Below are 20,917 nucleotides of genomic sequence, written 5' to 3' on the forward strand. Positions count from 1 at the left end.
ACACTTACCAAAGCAAACAGGTACATTAGTACTATATATTTATGTTAATAGTTGTGCCAGCTTCAGTTTATTTACTCTGCATTTAATACATCTTATTATTAAACATATGTAATTTGTGTTCATACAATCTATGTAATTTGTATTTTAGAAGTGACAGATATGCTAAATAATTTTTTTATAAAGGAAGAAATACACAATGACTCATTTATTTTACATTTGCATGAATATGTTATCCGAAATAGAATAATTGCATATTATTACAATCATGTATAGTAGATGTTATAAACATTTTGCTGCAAGTAGTTCATTTTATTATTTTCTTTTATACACAAAATGATGTTTAATACAAAGTATTAATCTATATCTTATAAAATGATTTACAATCACACTTTACTATCTGGAACTTCTAAAGTCTTTCTGTTGCGTACAAACAGTTTTGTATCAAAAACATATACATAAAATATACCTCTGTTAAAATAAAATTTATTAACATTGTTATGTACATAATCACATAAAATAACTAAACCTATTATAAGGAATATGTATTCTTCCCTGGATATACTTTCCTAATGTGTCTCTTATTATAAATACTACCAACGTATTCCAAAAGATGTTTCTGATATTTTGGCCAAGATTTCTCTTCTATTTTGGATAACAAAGAATATAGAATATTCATATCTTCTGTTGATAATTCAAAGAATGGTGGTTCTTCAGAACACGAACGATAAAGAAAATTGTATATTGCTCTAGAATAATAAAAGATAATTTTTAATAACATTAGATATATATTATTCATAAACTGGCTACAAAAGATCAGTAAGATAATACATATACCTCAAATCATAACCTAATTCTGAAGGAGGTGGATGATCTTCAAATAACTGTATAAATAATAACGCTTCTGGAACAAGACTATCTCCAGGATGATATAAGCCACAATTTAACCATTTGTTTAATAACTGATCTTCACTTTCTGCTATTAATGAATATTCAGCAATTTTTGATTCAATGTGTTCAGGAGAAATGTGTGGCAACATTTCTGATAAAGCAGCAATATTGTCAGGTCCATATTTTCTTAAAGCTTCTAATAATGTCTTTTTGTCTTTAGTATTCCACTTTACATTTGATTCGAGTTCATCTTCATTAGTTTCCGTATTATTTTTCTTCTGTTGTCGTTTATTGTTTTTTATATTTTTTTTAGTTTTAGAAATGTTCATTTTTACATTTAACAGTACAAAAGGACACAATGCATTTCCTTCTATTTTCTGTATAATAGAATAAGAGTCACGATCACAAAGTTCTGTTTGATGTAAACAAATATTTTTATTTATGTCGGCAAATCTGAATCATGGTGTGTGTAATATCGGTGTATATTCACTCTTTAAAGACGATCATTGTGTAGTATGCATGTATACGCTTGTATGCATGTGTATGTGATCTGCCGTCAGTACAGTCAAAGTACTGTAGCTACGGTGCTATATTTGCTATAATGCGGATACGAGTTGGGTACCACATGTTCTGAATTCAATTCCTTTCTCTTGAGACATTTCCACTGTTGTATAGACAGCTGTGATAGCTGTTTTAATATAAACTGCCATATTTAGCTTAAGGTAAATTTTAATATTATATTACAGGATTATATTTAATAATACATTAACAATGTGACATTAACAATCATCTAAAAATCAAAAATTTAGTTTCTTAGTTTGAGATATTAAATATTTACATTAGAATACTATTTTTTCACTTATATTTTTAATGCTATTTGTTCCCATATGTTCAAATAATCAAAATGTTACATTATTTTATTTCAGAAACTGCAATAAAGATGACTGTAACAATGAATGCTAAACAAGTTCGACAAGCTTATATTGACTTTTTTAAAAGCAAAGGTCATGAATATGTTCATTCTAGTTCTACAATACCACATGATGATCCAACATTATTATTTACAAATGCTGGAATGAACCAGGTAAGATCTTAATATAAATATCATTTATTAAAATTTATCCTTTTTCGTATTTATTGTGGTCTGTTTCAGTTTAAACCAATATTTTTAGGAACTGTGGATCCAAATAGTGATATGGCTAAGTGGGTAAGAGTTGTTAATAGTCAAAAATGTATTAGAGCTGGAGGAAAACATAATGATTTGGATGATGTTGGAAAAGATGTTTACCATCATACATTTTTTGAAATGATGGGAAATTGGTCCTTTGGAGATTATTTTAAAGTAATGTATTATACAAGCAATATATATAATTTATTGCAATATTATCATTACAATTTCCAGACTTGTGTTTTATTTCTCAGAAAGAAATATGTACTTGGGCTTGGGAGTTTTTGACAGTAAAATTAAGATTACCAGCTGATCGATTATATGTAACTTATTTTGGAGGAGATGAGAAAAATAATTTAGATTCTGATGAAGAATGTAAAGCAATCTGGCTTTCTTTAGGGTAATTGATTGATTATTATTAAATTTCAGCTTATTAATAACTGTCTTCTACAAGTGGAATAATCAATTCTTTGTCATTTTCTTAGAGTGTCTCCTAATCATATATTGCCAGGAAATATGAAAGATAATTTTTGGGAAATGGGAGAAACAGGTCCATGTGGACCATGTAGTGAGATACATTATGATCGTATTGGTAATAGAGAAGCAGCTCATCTAGTGAATCAGGATGACCCTGATGTTCTTGAAATTTGGAATCTTGTATTTATACAGTTTAATAGGTATGTAATTTATAATTCATGAAATATGTCTCATTTATTTAATGTTTCATATTATTTTAGAGAATCTGATGGATCTTTAAAATCATTGCCAAAGAAACATATTGATTGTGGGCTGGGCTTAGAAAGATTGGTATCTGTTATTCAAAATAAACAGGCTAATTATGATACAGATCTGTTTATACCACTATTTGATGCAATACAAAAAGGTACAGGTGCACCACCTTATCAAGGAAAGGTAGGCATAGATGATAAAGATGGAATAGATATGGCATATAGGGTTTTGGCAGATCATGCACGAACTATTACAATTGCACTTTCTGATGGAGGTGTACCAGATAATACAGGTAGAGGGTAAGTTAAGTATATAAATACTTAATACTTATTCATATACTATGCTATGTCACCTATAACATAAATTACAATTTAGGTATGTGCTGAGAAGAATCTTGAGACGCGCTGTGCGTTACGCAACTGAAAAATTAAATGCTAAACCTGGCTTTTTTGGAACATTAGTAAACGTGGTTGTAGAAATTCTTGGTAAATATTTATAATCTTAATTTTTTAATTTAATTTACATAACTTCTTCTATTAAATAATTATATTATAATTCTAATTATTTATAGGTGATACCTTCCCCGAAGTAACAAAAGATCCACAGTACATAATTGATACCATTAATGAAGAAGAAGAACAGTTCCTTAAAACTTTATCACGTGGTCGCAATTTATTGCATCGTACTATCGCAAAATTAGAATCATCAAATATTCTCCCAGGAGATATTGCATGGCGTTTATATGATACATACGGTTTCCCAGTAGATTTAACACAACTTATGACTGAAGAAAAAGGATTAAAAATTGATATGGCTGGATATGAGGAAGCAAAGAAACAAGCTCAGGTATTGTATAGAATAGTTTACAGTAATAATTTGGAAATATATTATTTATAGAATATTTAAAATTACTTTATCTGTTACAGCTTATATCTCAAAATAAATGTGGTGGTGTAGATGATCAAATTAACTTAGATGTTCATGCAATTACTGAACTACAAAATAAAGGAATTAAACCTACTAACGATTTGCCAAAATATAATTACACAGTTACCGGTAATAAATTATACGAGGAATACGAATTTGCTCCATGTACTGGTACTGTAATTGCCCTTAGACGTAATAAGACTTTTGTTGATGAAGTATCATCGGGAGAAGAAGTTGGAATTTTGTTAGATCAAACAAACTTTTATGCAGAACAAGGTGGACAGATATACGATGAAGGATTTTTAGTCAAAACTGATGATGAAGTAAATAAATAAAATACTTGAACGTATGTATATGTATACATTATAAGATATTAACAATATTTATTTTTCAAGGATACCGAGGTTCGTATAAAGAATGTTCAAGTTAGAGGTGGCTATGTTTTGCATATTGGAACCGTTGGTCAAGGAACATTAAAAAAGAACGACAAGGTTTATTTAAACGTAGATACTACTAGAAGGAGATTCTTAATGAGCAACCACACTGCAACTCATGTTCTTAATTACGCGCTTCGAAAAGTATTGGGCACGGAAGTTGATCAGAAAGGTTCTTTAGTTGCACCTGATCGTCTTCGTTTTGATTTTACAAATAAAGGAGCAATGACTTCAGAACAAGTAAAAAGAGTTGAAGAAATAACGAACAGTGTAGTAAAAGAAAATAAGAAAGTTTATGCTAAAGAAAGCAGTTTAGCCCTAGCAAAGACTATCCAAGGTTTACGTGCTATGTTCGAAGAAACGTATCCTGATCCTGTGAGAATTGTTAGCATTGGTATACCAGTTGAAGAATTAGAGAAAGATCCCTTAGGTCCTGCTGCAACACAGACTAGTGTAGAATTTTGTGGTGGAACACATTTACATTATACGAAACATATGGAAGATTTTATCATAGCTAGTGAAGAAGCTATTGCTAAAGGTATTAGACGTATAGTAGCTCTTACTGGCCCTGAAGCAACAAAAGCTCAGAAGAAGGCAGCCGTGTTGCAAAACCATTTGGAACAACTTCAAACAACTATAGCTAATGATAAGAATGGTACTAATAGCAAAGAATATGTAAAAAAGATCGTTGAATTAACAGATGACGTCTCACGTGCTACAATTTCAAGTTGGAAAAAAGATAATATGCGCAAAATGTTAAAAGATTTAAAAAAGATGCTTGATGACAAAGAACGTTCAGCAAAAGCTGCAATCGCTAATGCAGTCGTGGATACTATTCAACAAATAATTCAGCAAAATGTTGGGTGCCCGGTATTGGTCGAAACATTACAGGCATATAGTAATACCAAAGCGTTGGATTCTGCTCTTAAAAAAATAAAAGCTATATCTCCAGAAACAAGTGCATTACTTGTAACGGTAGATCCTGATGCTAATAAAATTTTTGCACTTAGTATGGCATCTAAGTCTGCTATAAATAAAGGATTGAAAGCAAATGAATGGATTCAAGAAATTGCTCCGCTTATGAAAGGAAAAGGAGGTGGAAAACCCGAGTCTGCCCAGGCATCGGGAACTAATATATCATGTTTAACAAAATTAATACATACCGCAAAGAATTTTGCTAATTCGAAACTCGGAGTTATAAGTAACAATGAGATTGTTACAAATAACTATAATCAGTCAAAGGCTAGTCAAAACTCTGTATGTTCTAAAACTTCGAAGGGGAAATTAATACTTTCTGGTAATACTGGAAGTATTAAATATTATCGTGCTCAAATAATAGCACAATACAGTGATAAAGAATTGGTTACGAATGAGTGTAAAAATGACGGTACAACTTCTAACAGCATTAAATTAGAAGGGAGTGGTTTTGAACTATTTGATAGCAATGCAATTGCTTTCTACTTAGCAACTGATCAATTAAAATGTTCAAAAGATACTTTCATGTTCAGTGAAGTTTTACAATGGTTAAGTTATGCAGATAATCATATTTTGCCAGCAGTATCAGGGTGGGTTATTCCATGCATCGTGAAAAATGTACCAAATAACATGAAAGCAGGTATCAAGACATCCAAGGAAGATCTTCTTTCTTCTTTAACTAAATTGAATAAATTATTGTTTACAAAAACTTATTTAGTCGGAGAAAGAATCAGTCTTGCAGATGTTGCTATTTTTACTGCCTTGATACCATTATATGAACATGTATTTGATTCAAACTATAGGATACAATATCCAAATTTAACTAGATGGTTTCTTACTATTTTAAATCAGCCGCAAGTAACCAGCGTATTAAAAAATTTTAAAATGTGTGAAAAAGCTGTTAAAAATTGAGTGTTAAAATATTATATTCTTTAAAGGAATGGGTTTTATACATTTTTATTATATTATTGTTACAAATATGTATCATTAATCAAAACATTTTTTTGTTACAAAGCATCTGACTTTTTACTTTGGTCATTGTCCTTATCATATAATATTCTTATTTCCTTTAATAACATAGCTATATTTGTACCTATTTTTGCAGAAATTGGAATAATTGGTAAATCAACCTTTTGTTCGAGTAATTTTAAATTTTCCTATAATAAAATAATTCAATCATATTACTGTATTCTTAATTGTTCAAGAAATTATTAGTTAAAAAATGTATTGTGTCCTACCGTTGCAACTGGTAAATCCATTTTATTTGCAGCAATGAGCATTGATCTCTTAGTTAACTTTACATTAAATTGTTCTATTTCATATTTTAGTGTTTCAAAATCCTTCCATGGTTCATCTGAAGTAGCATCCAAAACGAATAATAGAATTTTGCAACGTTCTACGTGTTTAAGAAACTGTATACCAAGCCCTCTATTCTTGTGAGAGTCAGATATAAGTCCCGGCAAATCAGCCACTGTAAAGTTAATACACTTTTTTATTGAAATATTATTTTAAAGGAAGTTTTTTGATTGTATTACGAACCTGCAATTTGTTCATAATCATCATATAACACCATTCCTAAATGAGGTCTCAATGTTGTGAATGGGTATGCTGCCACTTTTGGTCTAGCTCTAGATATAGCCCGTAATAATGTACTTTTACCTGCATTTGGTAAACCAATCTAAAATAAAACAGTTGCATAATGAGATTTTTTACTCATATTCATAATCATCATAAATGCATAAATATCTACAGTCTAGTTATGCTAGTAAAATAAATATATAATTTACATACTAATCCTACATGTGCCATGCTACTTATTTCCAATACATATTGCATTTCTTCTCCTTCTGCACCATATTCACTTATACGCGGTGACTGCTGCACATCAGATTTAAAATATGCATTTCCGTGACCACCAGCACCACCTCTTGCAGCAATAAACATCATTCCTTCTTGATTTAAATCGCCTATTATCTTTCCATCTAGGTTGCGTATTATGGTACCTACTGGTACAGTTACTATAGTGTGTTCGGCATTTTTGCCAAAGCAGTCTTTATTTTGCCCGTTCTCTCCATCTTCAGCTTTGAGTACAGCAGAAATGTGTGAAAAATCTCTGTGATTTATTGATGCCTGCAAAACATTGAATTCATATATATTTGAATAGTAGATGATTGATTTACAAATTAAATTTTACCTGAAGAATTACATGACCACCATGTCCTCCATCTCCACCATCAGGTCCAGCATATTCATTTGACCATAATTGTAGAAATGATATATTTCCATCTCCACCTTTTCCTCCGATTGCCCTTATCTAAATAATTATACTGATTAGTAGTTGTTAAACATTATATAAAGAGAAAAGCAACTTCATTTCATACATGCTTTATATCGAGCACACTTCTCTCTGTATCTGTTTGAGACTTTGGCTTTATACTGCGTAAAGCTTTAGGAACAGGATCTTGGTTTCGACAGTATTTTGAAGCAAAAAATGTTCTACAGACGTATTTGTTTAAATTTTTCTTCACATTTAATGCAACAGCATTTGTTGTTTCTTGTTTCCAAGAAATATTTAGTAGAAATATATTTTTTGTATGACGAAAATAATTCATCTGAAAATAATCATAGTAAAATAGTTTATTAGTTATAACTGAATAATAGTTTTATTAAATTAAGATTACAATAAATTGTATTTTTAATACAGATATAAAATAGTACTATCTCGAAATTGAAACATTTAAATACCTTTCTAAAATATTTGTAATCAAATTTTGATGTATACTGATAACTCTTTTTCTATACAAAGGTATGTGGTCAGATTTATAACTTATTCTATATGTTCTCTTTTCTATTTTTGTTAATGGATATGTATATGATCGTACAAAATTGACATCATTTATAATTTCACCTGCATGATTATATAATACAATATAAAATTGAATGGGATCAAATTTTTCATTAACACTAAATGTTATATCAAATACATATGTATGACCACATATCTTATTCATATTTCTATTTGGCATATCAAAAATTTGATTTAAATTTTTCCATAAAAAATTATTGTCATTACATGCAACAACATTTATTTTCTTTTCAGGGGCAATGTTATGTACATTTGGAGATTCAGATTTAATAAATATATGTGTTAAAGCTCCAGAAGAATGAAATTGTTTATCTAAACTACGATATCCAGTTACTATATAATTTTGAAAAGAAGACCATGCAAATGGTTCTACTGCTGTTAATATAAAATTTCCATATGCTGCCATTTCAGTGATTTTCCATGAATCATCCCAACGTCTTGGTGGATTATCAATAAGTGTCCCACCTTGGCCATTGCAAAGTGTAATTAATATTTTGCCATGATCTTTTAATGAATCTGATATGTTTATAAAAAATTGCTTTAATAATTCTCTATTTTTTTCTATTCGCATTTTACCACCAACATGAGGAAAGTTAAAAATAATTTTATCAAACAATTCTGTTGTTAATATTGGATGTTGTTTCAAATTTGTTGCATCAACACCCATTAAGACACGAATCCCTGAAAAAAAAACATAGAATGTTTAATGAAATTATGATTAATGATCAAATTTTAGTTTATCATAAAAATACTAACCATTATTCGTTAAATATTCTATGTTTTTTTTTCCAAGATCTTGATTGATATTAACTTCATAGCAAGTAGCCGTGATATTAATTTTTAAATTTAAATGTAACAGTGCAACAGAAAATGAAAAATTACCTTCTCCTACTAGGAGAACATCATCATTTTCATCAAAAATACAAGGATTCATAATGTTAGTAAATCAAAATTCTATTGCTTTTCTATTAAAATAATAACACAACAGTAAATTATAAAATATAATTTAATATAAATATAAATATAAATATAAATAAACTTACAATTAATGTTAGGTATATAAAGACATATGGAAAATTACTCAAATATAAAGTACTTGATTGGTTTAATCAATTATATAATACTATGTATTTTTCTGCGTGAAATGTATTATATATTAATTTTTTGCCGCAATATTTACATTAGATCTCGATTATATTATACAATACTGTTGCAATATACATACATACTGTACTAAATGTATACATAATTGCAGACTATATACAACATACGTTGCGCCCTCTTGTCAACTTTTTGTGAACTAAAATAAAGTTAAATACTTAGCGTAAATTGAAAACGAAATTTTATTGTAATGTTTGATAACTATTAAACTTTAATGTCAAGTTAAAGTTAACATTTAATAATGTTGATGAAAATACAATAACATTTCATTTTACCTATTTATTTACACACGGTAAGTATATGTTCGCAAAAGTAAATTGAAGTATTTTTCTACTAATAAATATTTTATTATTAAATATCTTGTAACATATACTATATTTAATATATTTACATTAACTAATATATTACTTATAAGTGAACGGAATTTATTAAATTCATTGTAATTCGTTTAAGAAATACAAAATAATAATTTTTGTACATGTACATTAAATAATATAATTCATCTTGAAGTGATTTAAAATAAACGACTATTTTACTCATATCTTTGACGAAACAAGCGGAAGTTAATGATATATATAATAGCACGATGAATGAATGAACCTATTTTTATACAATAGTTCGATGAGTATGATATAAATTTAGCATCATGAATTCACTATATGATTCTGATTTTACATACGTTGAATATTTATAAATCATTGAGTATCTCAGAAAAGTTTAACCAGAAAATTCTTCTATAATACATCAAACTTATATATAAACAAATAGCACATTTGCAATAAAATTTATTGTTATATATTTTACTTTCAATCATATTTTTATTAATATTAATAAACATATAACCATTTCATTCACTTATAGCATATAATATTCTACGCAATCGATATTGTTGAGGCGTACACAGATTAATTAATTATACACGTATGCTTTGAATAAGAGTTCGAAACAATCACAATCGTGTCAGGTGTATTCAGAGCGGTCACTAGAGTTTGCGGAACCCAGGGTAAAAACTGACACTATTAAAAAAATACAGGTTCTTGTATATAATGGTCACTTGTTATATTGCATTTATTTATATGGCCTACTAGCTAAATTCAAATGTTAAATACAAAGCGCTATAATATCACGCGTTATAAAGATATGTTGCTACAGGTTGTTGCCACGTGTTGCATAACTACACTTTATATAGCCACGCAACGTCTCGCGTTATATCGCCGATTCATGATCAATTGTTATATCGCCCTATGTTGTATGAAATATTGGTACGAAATTTGATACTTAGATTACTATAATTATTTTAGTGTGTAAAAAATTGTGTAAGTTCATAAGGAGGACAAGTGCACCATTTGTTCAGCAATAACGGCGGTCCTGAGCATATAGGTATAATACTCCTCCACGCTTCCCGCTATCCTCTTCGTACCTTGGATATATCGCAGCACGCAAGTCCGCAAATAACCGATATGTACTCGATTCACTGCGAAAAATATCAACTTGTAGCTTGTCATTGTGGCACACGTACGCTGTGTATTGTATCCTCAGAATCTGTGCATTAGGTTGTCACGGCTACGTTATCAACATGCATTATTGATTCAGTGTTTTTTGAAGCTAAAGGAAATCTAGATTGATCACAGTATTACTAAATTTTAATAGTAAGTTCTAATGTTATTATACGAATCACTGTTCGTAAGGCCATGTGAATAGTGCTTATACCTGCCGAAAACATTTCACCATATCATAAATATATTGTAACATCGTTGCATGTTTTTAAAGTTCACGAGATGAAATTTAGATGTACAATACTTTCGTAGGGTTGTACAGCATTTAATTGAAATAAAAATCAGAAAAAGAGAGTGGTGCACATAATTTTAAGACCTTCTTTTATTTTTGAAACGTCTAAAAAATTGTTGAAGGGAAATATATTTGCAAATTGTTTTTAGCTGCAATTATAAAAAGTTTATGAAGGTTAGCGGATTAAATTAGATTAACTTACGTAAGAACACCCTACCGTTTGGTGTTAATTATACTTATGTATAAAATTAACTGGTCAAAGTAATTTATGTTGTTTTAATTTATCTAATACCTTTTATTACATATGAGTTAATACGTGCTATATAAAACAGCAATTACATTTACACGACAGTTTGACCGCCGAAAATAAAGGTGATCTATTTCAGGTAAGCAATCGAACGATGCCACCTGGTCTTCCGGTTCAGATTGTCAATTTTGATAGCACTTCGATAGCAACTCACCTACATACATATTTGCACGCATAACTACAAAACTATCAAATTGTATTGTTATCTTGTGCTCATGTTACGTCTATCTGTATATTGTAAAGTCACATGACACAAGTCCCAAGCGAATGTGTTAAAGATTCTTCAATTATTGATACACGTCGCACAAAAGACGACCTAATGTTGATTTTTTAACCGAACAATGGAACTCGATACAAAAGAAATAATCACCTTTTGTATATAACGCATTTATTACAGCTGGGAATTTATGTCAACCGAAGTTTCGCATTTCTGAGTTTATTTTGGCATTATTGTAACTTGGCAACTAACTGGTCGTACAAGGCTAAAAGAAGAACACAACCTCAAATAGATAAATTATAAAGACTTCACGAAGTATCGCAAAATATCATTAACAGTTATCTGCAACAATGTTTATTCATAATTGTTAACTGCTCGTATTTAAATACATGTTGTAAGTATAATCACATACTTTCACGTACATGTACATATAATTATACGGCTTTAGGTTACGATAAACGATAAAAAATGATAAAATAGTCTTCACGATAGGAAACTGATAACTTCTCACTAATATTCAACTAGAACCTAGCATTTTTGTTTTCAAAATAGAAAAAATTTTAATGCATACCTTCTCAAAATTAAAATCTGTTTAACAGGATTATCATTACAAATTATCATTGTTAACTTCCATGCTATGGTATTACGTGACCATAGGTCAACACAACAGCGTAATATAATTTATGAAAAACTTGGACAGTTGAAACTGTTCGGTCGATCCACCTTTGAATAAAGTATGATTCTTCCGTGAGACATTACATGTTTTAGTCTAAAGGACTTCTTAGGTCATACCAAAGTTAATACTTATACGTTCACCGTTGAAGGCTATATGTACGAAGCTTTTTTATCTTTTTTACGAACAATATACTGCCTCGGTGAATAATTAAAATTTCATTTACTTATAGTAACATATAATTACCTGTGAACAATTTTTCGAAATCTAAATCAGATAACATTCAATTTTATGACGATAGTCTGATCGAGGTTAAACAATTTACTCTACCAAACTAAGATTAAATATGCAATTAAGATACTGCCGAAGGTGAAATCGTACTTTCCTCGATTCCTCCGCATTGGATATATCATGTAGATAAACATTGTATTGTAATAATATTATGACGTACACACGAATGGTCATGACGCATTACATATTTAATCGATGACGTAACGCGCATTTTCTTATCCTTATAATGATACTCGCGCGCACTTCACGTGCAAATATCTCTGTACAACCTACAGATGCATACGATTGAGAAATCATCAGAGAATAATATCCTTTGTTAAGCAAAGGTTGAAAAAACCGTAAATGATAATGATATCACGATAGAAAATATGCGCGGTTTCAAGTGACAATTATACGACGGCAACAAATAATCCCACCTCGAGCGTACGGAACTCTTCTTACGTTTAGGAGTGACATCAGGAAGGGTAGCCGCATGACGGCGCCACGAGAGCGTCGCGACGCAAGGCACAGTCGTCAGGCGGCGCCGGTCGTTCGTCACAAAACGAGGCGGGGTTGCAGGAGAAGCTTGTATGAAAGAAAGAGAAAAGGAACAAGCGGCGAACTCGCGCGACGTGAACTCGAGGAAAAGAGAAAGAATCGAGGAGATTCGCGAAGAGAACACAGTGTGCAAAGATACAGACGAAACTAGCGCCTCCGTTTAACGCTTTTTCGTTGCCCTCCTATCTATCGGCTTATGAGAAAGACAGTTCTCCAACTTAAATGTCAAATCGTGACAACATATCTTCTCGATCCTTTCGTCTATTATCGTTCGGCTTTCTTTTCTCTTTCTTACATGCGTTCTCTTTGATTTTACATCAGTTCTTGTCATTTGCGAAAGTGCACGAAATCCGAGCCAGTTACTGTCCGAGCCAGTTCTCTGTGGTGATTTCGCGGTGTTGTAAGAATCAACGAAACAAGGAGAAAACCTGTGCATGCAACGATACGAATGAGTACGAACATCATGCGTACTTTCCTTACGTGTGTACGTGTTACATCGGTACGAGGTACGATAGTGTCTCGTCGTAGGTCTCTTTCGATCCTACTAGTGACTAATTGAGCGTGCACATTCAGCAACTTTATGGCCTGGACAATGCATCGACCAGGATAACCGCCGAACACAGAGACATCAAAAGATCCTTTGATTTTTGGAGGAATTACCAATCGCCGTTCTTCTTTTTGTCCGTCTTATGGGTATGCTCAAGATACTTCGCACGGCCAAATATAATTCGTTGAATGATTCAAACATTTAATTTAACTTGAATCTAATAATGCACGGTTTTGACGATCAGTATGCAATCCGTGCGTTTTTCTTTTGTATTTTGGACATGATAAATATGCACGTGTCGTGCGCGTGTACTATACGCATAGAGTGCAAATATGTGTGCGAGTGCGTAACCTCGGACGCCGGTTTAACAGTATTCGTGTGTGCACAATATATTTGAAAAGTGTCAATAATAGAATAGCAATTCTAGATACAATTCTTCTAGGCAGAGCCGTCACTAGTGTTCCTAGAACCCGGGACAAAATCGATAGTGAAAACTTCTATAGTAAACTCTCGTTATATTGCCTCGCATTGTATCAGTAACGGTTATACACTATCGCCACGCCTCTTATCATTATGTGCTGTATCACCACGCGTTATATCCTTACACACTATATCTCTATACGTTATATCGCTTCACTGGGTAGTATATTGCCATGCATATCACCTCACGATATTTCGCCGCGTATTATATTGCCACATGTCAAATTTTTTGTGACGGTTTAATACATGGATCATCATATTTGGTTTAATTACCTTTTGCAAAATTCAGGAGTCCCTAGGTACAAGAATACATGCAGTAGTAAATTTAAAAGTTACCTTATGAGTATGTATGCATTTGAATTAAAATATCGTACGAGTTTTATTATCATATACTGCTTTAGCGAATTAATCAAGCAACTTTTATTTAACATAAATACATTTTAACTAATATCTTGTTATAATCTGTACATATATTTTTCTAATTTTTTCTCAATTTTTTTGAAAACATATATTTAAACAGGTTAATAAATTAGGATTAATATGTAACACGAATTAGCCCCTGAGTTATTTCGTTTAGTACACGCACGACCAAAATAGGAGCAAGGGTAGTCTGTCTGTTATCAAAATTATTTCTTAAGCTCGTGTAAAAGCGAAATTAACCTACTTTACCGATGCCTACACAAACGCGGATTATACTGGTATTATCTTCATCGGTCTAGACATCTATGAATTATTTTATCTTTATTCTTTTCTATTTATCTTATCTATATTCTGCTCTTCGCACATAGTAACTATTGCGTTTAATGAAATTAAATGCGGGAAATCGTGAAATATAAATCCGCGTTTGTTGCTACTGATAATATACGCTTACGTAATGAAGTAAGTAAGCGTCCGATAACGTGATAATTCCTTGTCAATAAATGAATTGAAAATTTTTGTTTACATTGTTGCGTATCATTCCAAGATCGTAACAATTAAAGGATCTTAATTATCTAGCTAAGCATATCATTCAATAAAGCACGTTTGATATTTACGATCGTCATTTTAAGTCCTTATCGTAACACTTCGTGCTTATTACTGACTAAGCTCTTTATTAGTCACGTTATGTCACGTGCTAGAACTAATATGAAGAAAATACTAATTGCAATTTTTTTTTGTACGCATGAAGCTAATACAATACGAACATTATGTATACAATGTTTCTATAAATTATTTACTTGACATTAAATTTTGTATGCCTATGAAAGTTTATTATAATAATAATTATTTTTTTGTAGCACAAATTTCGTCGAATGAGGCTTCAGATACAAAGAATTCAGAACGAAAACAAAGAGAACGCACAGCTACGTGAACAACGAAAGAAATTAATTTCAACGAATAAATGGTGCAATGACTGTGATTGGAAAGATTGTACAAAAAGCAGATCGATTGAACGATATAGATGATGCAGAAACACATCGAATAATATGTAATATGTTATGGCCGTTTTTACATGCAAAATTTAAATAATAGTTCGCATTTTATAAGAAGCTACCTAACAGAGTATACATAAATTATATATACATTAAGGAAAAGTATATAAAAACGCATCGCTGCCTTTTCGTAACAGAGACCTCGCAATGTTAACAAATAGGCAATCGCTACAAACTAATAACGATTCATAGAATGATATACACGATACTATAACGAAATAGTAATAATTATGGATGAAATAAAAGTGGCAAATTTGAGCCAAGCGGCATCGGCCGCGTGTTCGATGGCTACGAATTTCTTGGCGCCAGTGAAAACCGAACGGCAGATCTACGAGAATTCAATGCTCGAGGACGATCCCAATGCTAACTCGGTGGTGTCAACTTCGCAAGAAGACAGAACCGTACCGAGATGGGGTCCAACTCACAAGGGTGCTCAAGAACTTGCAAATCTTTACAGCACTGGTAATTCACTTTATTTCTTACAAATATATTAAATTTTTTTTGTTAATGTAACTAAATACAAATTACTAACTGTCATGCATTTCATACAATATTTTAGAAGATATACATGATACGTGCACACAGGGCCGGCGCTTACATTTGCAGACCCAGTTCCAAAATTGTGCGGAAGCAAAAAAAACGTATTTATGAGCACTTTTCAATTTTATAAGTACCCATATGATACTATGCATAGAGAGAAAAACCTAGGGGAATCTAGGAACTTGGGAAGGACCTTGAGAAGAGCCTAGGGAAATACTAGGAAAAGTTCGACTTCGACACTCCTGCTTCCCTTAATCTTAATGGAAGCTTATGTTATATCAAAATTTATAGCAAGAATCACATTAAGCTTCCCTAAAAAAATGACGGTGCAGGGGAAGGATTCTACCACTGGTTTGTGGTTAGTGATTTTTCAAATTTAGGAACTGGAATTTGGAAATTTCAATCTTATTCGATTTCTTAAAATCAAATATAAGTGGTGAGAGATTCCTTCTCCTAATATTCTAAAAGTATATTATAGTCGGTTGTACTTTTCATGAAATTAAACCTATTTCGTGCCGGCCCTGCGTGCACTTATTGCACGTATGTTTTCTGATTTAAATACTTGCCAAGATATTGACTATACATACATTGGTCGCACCTTGAAATTCTCGACTGTGAACAAAAATAAAGAGCAATCTAACAATACGTATATTCGTATCTATATAATACTGATACATATAAAGTCATTCTTACTTCTGAATATGTACATATAAGGGCATCTCTTTTACGCTCGTATTGAAGGATTATCGCAGTGATTCTTACCTTGTGTTTTCATTTTAGGTAAAAGGACGCAAGAATGCATTTGTATCGGCATCTGTATTACACTCATGATAGTTAATTCAATTTTCATTCTCGTCAGGTTACGATTAGAAAATTTAAGTTCAATAGCGATAGCAGCATTTTGCGGCATCGTTACCGCAGATTTTGGATCTGGATTGGTTCACTGGGCTGCTGACACATGGGGTTCAGTAGAACTCCCAATCCTTGGAAAGGTAAATTATTTCTACAAGTAATTATTTATACACATAAGCAATTTTCATTATTTCACAAAAATTATATTTGAAGATATAAGAAATAATACAACATAATGTTTAAACAAGTTTATTTATTTTACTATTATTACAGAACTTCTTGAGACCATTTCGAGAGCATCATATTGATCCAACAAGCATAACAAGGCATGATTTTATAGAAACTAATGGTGATAATTTCATGGTCACAATTCCATTCCTTTGTAAGCTAACATGGGACTTTCTAACTCTACCAGAATCAGAGATACAGCAAAAATTTCTTTGGACTTGTTATTGGTTTTTACTTGCTATTTTTGTAGCAATGACTAATCAGGTAATTGAAAACAAAATTTTGTGATTGCATTGTTTGGTCACTTAGTTACATATATGGCAAATTTTAATATGGGTTAATATGGGAGCAATAACATAAGAATTTTTTCTTTTTCAGATACATAAATGGTCACATACGTATTTTGGACTACCTGCATGGGTTGTCTGGTTGCAGGAACATAGAATTATATTACCTAGGAAACATCATCGAGTGCATCATGTCGCACCGCATGAGACTTATTTCTGTATTACTACTGGATGGTTGAATTGGCCATTAGAACAACTTCGGTTTTGGTACATTTTAGAAATTATTATCGAAAAAGCTACTGGTTGTAAACCAAGAGCAGATGATTTGAAATGGGCACAAAAGCGGTCTTGAGAATTAATATATCTTATGATTTTATGCATTTTCATGGATAAAAAACAAATTTAACAAACAGACAAATTTTCCATGAGTTTAAAATTTCATGGAAGAGAAGGAAATTCGACATAAGAACATGCTAACAGAAAAATTAAATCCATACCATAATTTTTTTTCTTATACTTAGCACTATGAGGCCTTTCCTACGAAATAGATAGCGTGATTAAAGACATTTAGTATTATATGAACATGCTTTTGAAGTTTACACATTTATAATACGTATATGCAATAACATAGATATGTATATATAAATTATATAAGGATAATGTGAGTATGAAATTATGTTTGTATAATTATAAATTAATGATTGGCCTGTCAACTCAAGCAATTATGCGTTTTATGCACTGCACAATCATTATACAAACGGCACAAATTTAAGTACAGATTATTTGATATAATAATACGTGAAGTATTGTGGACTTCAAATTCAAACACAGCAGCGCATTGTGAAAAAGGTATTACATACTTATATAATTTATAAACACGATGTCCAGTGGCTATGAAATTAAATTAAACGTTAAATCGCATTGATATGTACATGTATACCGACACACATGTATGTATATGTATATATATACATATATATATACTTATATATATTTTTTCACATATATACATATATAAATATATTTATAAATTAATTTAAATTTGTCGCTACCACATTTGTTCGCAAATGAATTTAAAGAGCGTTTTTTCAACGAAAATATATAATTTAATTAATGCACTAATTTAAACTAGCTCAATCTGCTGTTTAAATGCAGTCATCGATTTCCCTGAACCTTCGAAAATTTTTGAGCCACTGAAATTGAATGCAAAGTACTGATTTACAATAATCACAGTTTATCAGAAACAAATATTGTCAATTTAAGTATTATCTACGTATACACGTACATTGTAAAATCAAACGTTTTTTTCGCACAAGAAAAACACAACTTCTTAACAAATTTATAAATTTATATGTTTTTTACATAACTTATAATAATTAAAATTGGCAATTTGGCTTCAATTTTAATTTGATAGAAATAGTTAAATTATATTGTCACAATTTGAGCTAAGATTTGTATAATAATGTTTTATATAACGTTTATGATTAATGTCATAAATGATACAAACGAAATTATGAAAATTACTTATTAATCAAAGAATAAGATAAACAAAATTTACATTACTCATAAATTCAAACTTTGTTCAACATAATATTACATACATTTATAAAATTTTATTCTAATAATTATTACACTTCTTAGCTCAAGACATATAATTTAACAACTATAATCTAACAAACATAAAAGTTATAAGGTGCTAAATATAAGTACAAGTTTTAGGTTCAGGGACCAAGAAAAGAGTTTATTGCTCTGTGCAGCAGTTTTCTAAGTAATTGGTTTGATTTGGGTAAAGTATACTGATGTTCAAACAATAATACTATATAGTTAAATTTTTACAAATATTATGCTGATGACTGACTCTATGTGTATTTTGTTTTGATTGGCTTCTATTTTAAATGCCTCGTGATTTTCAGTATACTTTATGCAGAGCTTTACCACAATGTATGTTCCTTGCAAGCAAATCATTAGTAATGTCTTTTAAAAGAAATAACTATTATAAGACATTACAACTATTATAAGTACCATAATTGTTATTGTTATTGTTATTGTTATAAAAAAGAAGTATAAACTTTTAACAAATTTGTCATATAGTAACGCGTGCCAGAACAAAAGCTTTCTCTTTATATAAATCTATTTAATGGTTAACTAATAATTGCACAAAACAAATTGAAACAAAGAACTATATTTTTGCTAATTTAATTTTTTATGCAATATACTGAAGTCACTAATGTTGCAACTTCGGGTTTTTTTTAAAAGCATGTAATTTATTAAGTACTAATATCAAAGGATGATATAAAAATAGAACTATACATTGTGTTGCCCTGATATGAACTGAAGAAAAATCCAAAACTAGAAGTTTCTCGCTTTGTTTAAACAGTTTCAATATATTTAGTCATATTCTACTGAATGTTAATTTAAAATTACACCTTTCTATACATAAAACAACGAAAAAAGACTATTGACACATAAAACATTACGTGTAAAGGCAGTATAGATGTATAACAATCACATAATTATTTCGTTTATTTAATTAATAATGCAACAAAATATTTTGATCAAAATAAAGTGTCTCATTTTCACATTCCATAAGTCTAATTATGTAAAACTATTTATTAACTAATATTTAATCAATTCTATGTTTAAATATTTATTTACACAAGATTTAATAATACTAAAGAATTGATTTTAATTTATTGACTGTTCAAAATAATTTTTATATAGATTTATATAATCTCGAATGATAGTCAATATAATATCAGCCTTATAACAGAAACGAAGAAAATTTTATTGAAAGATAATCTTAAGCTTTAATATTTTGAGGCTATATTTAATTCAAATGTTAGTCTCCATCTTAGGAAATATATAATGATAAGAAATTTGTGCAGAGTAAAGTGAATTAAAATATTATAAGTTCAAATGTATTTTAAGAAATAGCATTAATGATTTTCACTTTTCAGCAGCACATCTAGATGTAAATATATGTTTTTTAGCTTAAATTTAAAAAGACAAAAGTATAAATCTGGTAATTTAAATAAAAAAAACATTTTGATGGCTGTAAATATATTCAATTTGATACATAAAAATATATTTATATCTAGTTTTAATTGCAAGATCGCATACCTATTTTCATATGATCATCAATCAAACGTTTTTAATGTAATTACATCGTATCATTATTAAGCACTGTTTTTCATTCAGTTTTATAACTTTAACAAATTGTCTTTTGACAATAAATGATTGAATATAATTTCAGAAATGTTACGTACATGCTATTGTATTTGGTTTGGTGTAGCAAGAAATGCATTTAAAATCCTAATTATAAAACTAAAATAAAGCAGGATATTAGTTTTTTAATATTTACAAATTTGAGATATATAAACTGCTTTGCAATAAATGTAAATGTATATAATGTACTTTAATATTGTGAATATATATGAAATACAATGAAAACAATAGACTTTATTTAAAATTTCAAATAAATTTACAATAATACAATATATACGCATATTTACATTTCATCATCCAATGAATGAATTAAAAATACTTTCTT

The 20,917-nt window shown here is 30.2% G+C and overlaps 4 protein-coding genes across 10 annotated transcripts; 2 read left to right on the forward strand and 2 right to left on the reverse strand.

The window, feature by feature from the left end:
- Positions 1-463: 463 nt before the first annotated feature.
- On the reverse strand, positions 464-1,217 carry LOC100882043 (uncharacterized). The gene is made up of 2 exons (XM_003704817.3): positions 835-1,217; positions 464-746 (listed from the first exon to the last, which is right to left on the reverse strand). Exons 1-2 carry the CDS (start codon positions 1,215-1,217, stop codon positions 530-532), a joined length of 600 nt encoding a protein of 199 aa, XP_003704865.1. The 3' UTR covers positions 464-529.
- A 241-nt stretch (positions 1,218-1,458) lies between these two features.
- On the forward strand, positions 1,459-6,136 carry AlaRS (alanine--tRNA ligase, cytoplasmic). Its single transcript, XM_003704818.3, has 10 exons — positions 1,459-1,610; positions 1,815-1,972; positions 2,042-2,230; positions 2,311-2,456; positions 2,542-2,733; positions 2,794-3,084; positions 3,161-3,270; positions 3,357-3,631; positions 3,712-4,035; positions 4,108-6,136. The coding sequence occupies exons 2-10, from the start codon at positions 1,829-1,831 to the stop codon at positions 6,031-6,033; spliced, it is 3,597 nt and encodes a 1,198-aa protein (XP_003704866.2). The 5' UTR covers positions 1,459-1,610; positions 1,815-1,828; the 3' UTR covers positions 6,034-6,136.
- LOC100882261 (mitochondrial ribosome-associated GTPase 2) lies at positions 6,063-9,416 on the reverse strand. Of its 3 annotated transcripts, none has more exons than XM_012288875.2 (7): positions 9,031-9,217; positions 7,503-7,733; positions 7,316-7,435; positions 6,913-7,251; positions 6,661-6,799; positions 6,360-6,592; positions 6,063-6,278 (listed from the first exon to the last, which is right to left on the reverse strand). In XM_012288875.2, exons 2-7 carry the CDS (start codon positions 7,731-7,733, stop codon positions 6,129-6,131), a joined length of 1,212 nt encoding a protein of 403 aa, XP_012144265.1. In that variant the 5' UTR covers positions 9,031-9,217; the 3' UTR covers positions 6,063-6,128. The 3 variants fall into 3 exon arrangements, with proteins under 3 accessions (XP_012144265.1, XP_012144266.1, XP_012144269.1); XM_012288876.2 differs by lacking the exon at positions 9,031-9,217 and adding an exon at positions 7,867-8,018; XM_012288879.2 differs by lacking the exons at positions 6,063-6,278; positions 6,360-6,592; positions 6,661-6,799; positions 6,913-7,251; positions 7,316-7,435 and adding exons at positions 7,867-8,668; positions 8,744-8,952 and having other exon boundaries at positions 7,506-7,733; positions 9,031-9,416.
- A 560-nt stretch (positions 9,417-9,976) lies between these two features.
- Positions 9,977-19,956, forward strand: Kua (Plasmanylethanolamine desaturase Kua). Of its 5 annotated transcripts, none has more exons than XM_076539909.1 (6): positions 9,977-10,797; positions 11,323-11,854; positions 15,266-15,922; positions 16,781-16,992; positions 17,126-17,344; positions 17,459-19,956. In XM_076539909.1, the coding sequence occupies exons 3-6, from the start codon at positions 15,691-15,693 to the stop codon at positions 17,717-17,719; spliced, it is 924 nt and encodes a 307-aa protein (XP_076396024.1). In that variant the 5' UTR covers positions 9,977-10,797; positions 11,323-11,854; positions 15,266-15,690; the 3' UTR covers positions 17,720-19,956. The 5 variants fall into 5 exon arrangements, with proteins under 5 accessions (XP_076396024.1, XP_076396025.1, XP_076396026.1 ...); XM_076539910.1 differs by having other exon boundaries at positions 11,641-11,854; XM_076539911.1 differs by lacking the exons at positions 9,977-10,797; positions 11,323-11,854 and adding exons at positions 12,954-13,654; positions 16,020-16,101.
- Positions 19,957-20,917: the final 961 nt, after the last annotated feature.

This window comes from Megachile rotundata, chromosome 14 (assembly GCF_050947335.1).
Source record: "Megachile rotundata isolate GNS110a chromosome 14, iyMegRotu1, whole genome shotgun sequence".
NCBI lineage: Eukaryota > Metazoa > Arthropoda > Insecta > Hymenoptera > Megachilidae > Megachile > Megachile rotundata.

Bases quoted from the DNA above. Each gene is read 5' to 3' on its own strand.
- LOC100882043 (XM_003704817.3), bottom strand. From the start codon at position 1,217: ATGAACATTTCTAAAACTAAAAAAAATATAAAAAACAATAAACGACAA. The intron at 747-834 runs GTATATGTATTA...TTATTATTCTAG, and splicing joins GAATTAGGTTATGATTTGAG to AGCAATATACAATTTTCTTT.
- AlaRS (XM_003704818.3), top strand. From the start codon at position 1,829: ATGACTGTAACAATGAATGCTAAACAAGTTCGACAAGCTTATATTGAC. The intron at 1,973-2,041 runs GTAAGATCTTAA...GGTCTGTTTCAG, and splicing joins CAAATGCTGGAATGAACCAG to TTTAAACCAATATTTTTAGG. The intron at 3,271-3,356 runs GTAAATATTTAT...AATTATTTATAG, and splicing joins CGTGGTTGTAGAAATTCTTG to GTGATACCTTCCCCGAAGTA.
- LOC100882261 (XM_012288875.2), bottom strand. From the start codon at position 7,733: ATGAATTATTTTCGTCATACAAAAAATATATTTCTACTAAATATTTCT. The intron at 6,800-6,912 runs GTATGTAAATTA...GTTTTATTTTAG, and splicing joins GCATGGCACATGTAGGATTA to ATTGGTTTACCAAATGCAGG. The intron at 6,279-6,359 runs GTAGGACACAAT...ATTTTATTATAG, and splicing joins TGGATTTACCAGTTGCAACG to GAAAATTTAAAATTACTCGA.
- Kua (XM_076539909.1), top strand. From the start codon at position 15,691: ATGGATGAAATAAAAGTGGCAAATTTGAGCCAAGCGGCATCGGCCGCG. The intron at 15,923-16,780 runs GTAATTCACTTT...TTTTCATTTTAG, and splicing joins TGCAAATCTTTACAGCACTG to GTAAAAGGACGCAAGAATGC. The intron at 17,345-17,458 runs GTAATTGAAAAC...TTTCTTTTTCAG, and splicing joins TTGTAGCAATGACTAATCAG to ATACATAAATGGTCACATAC.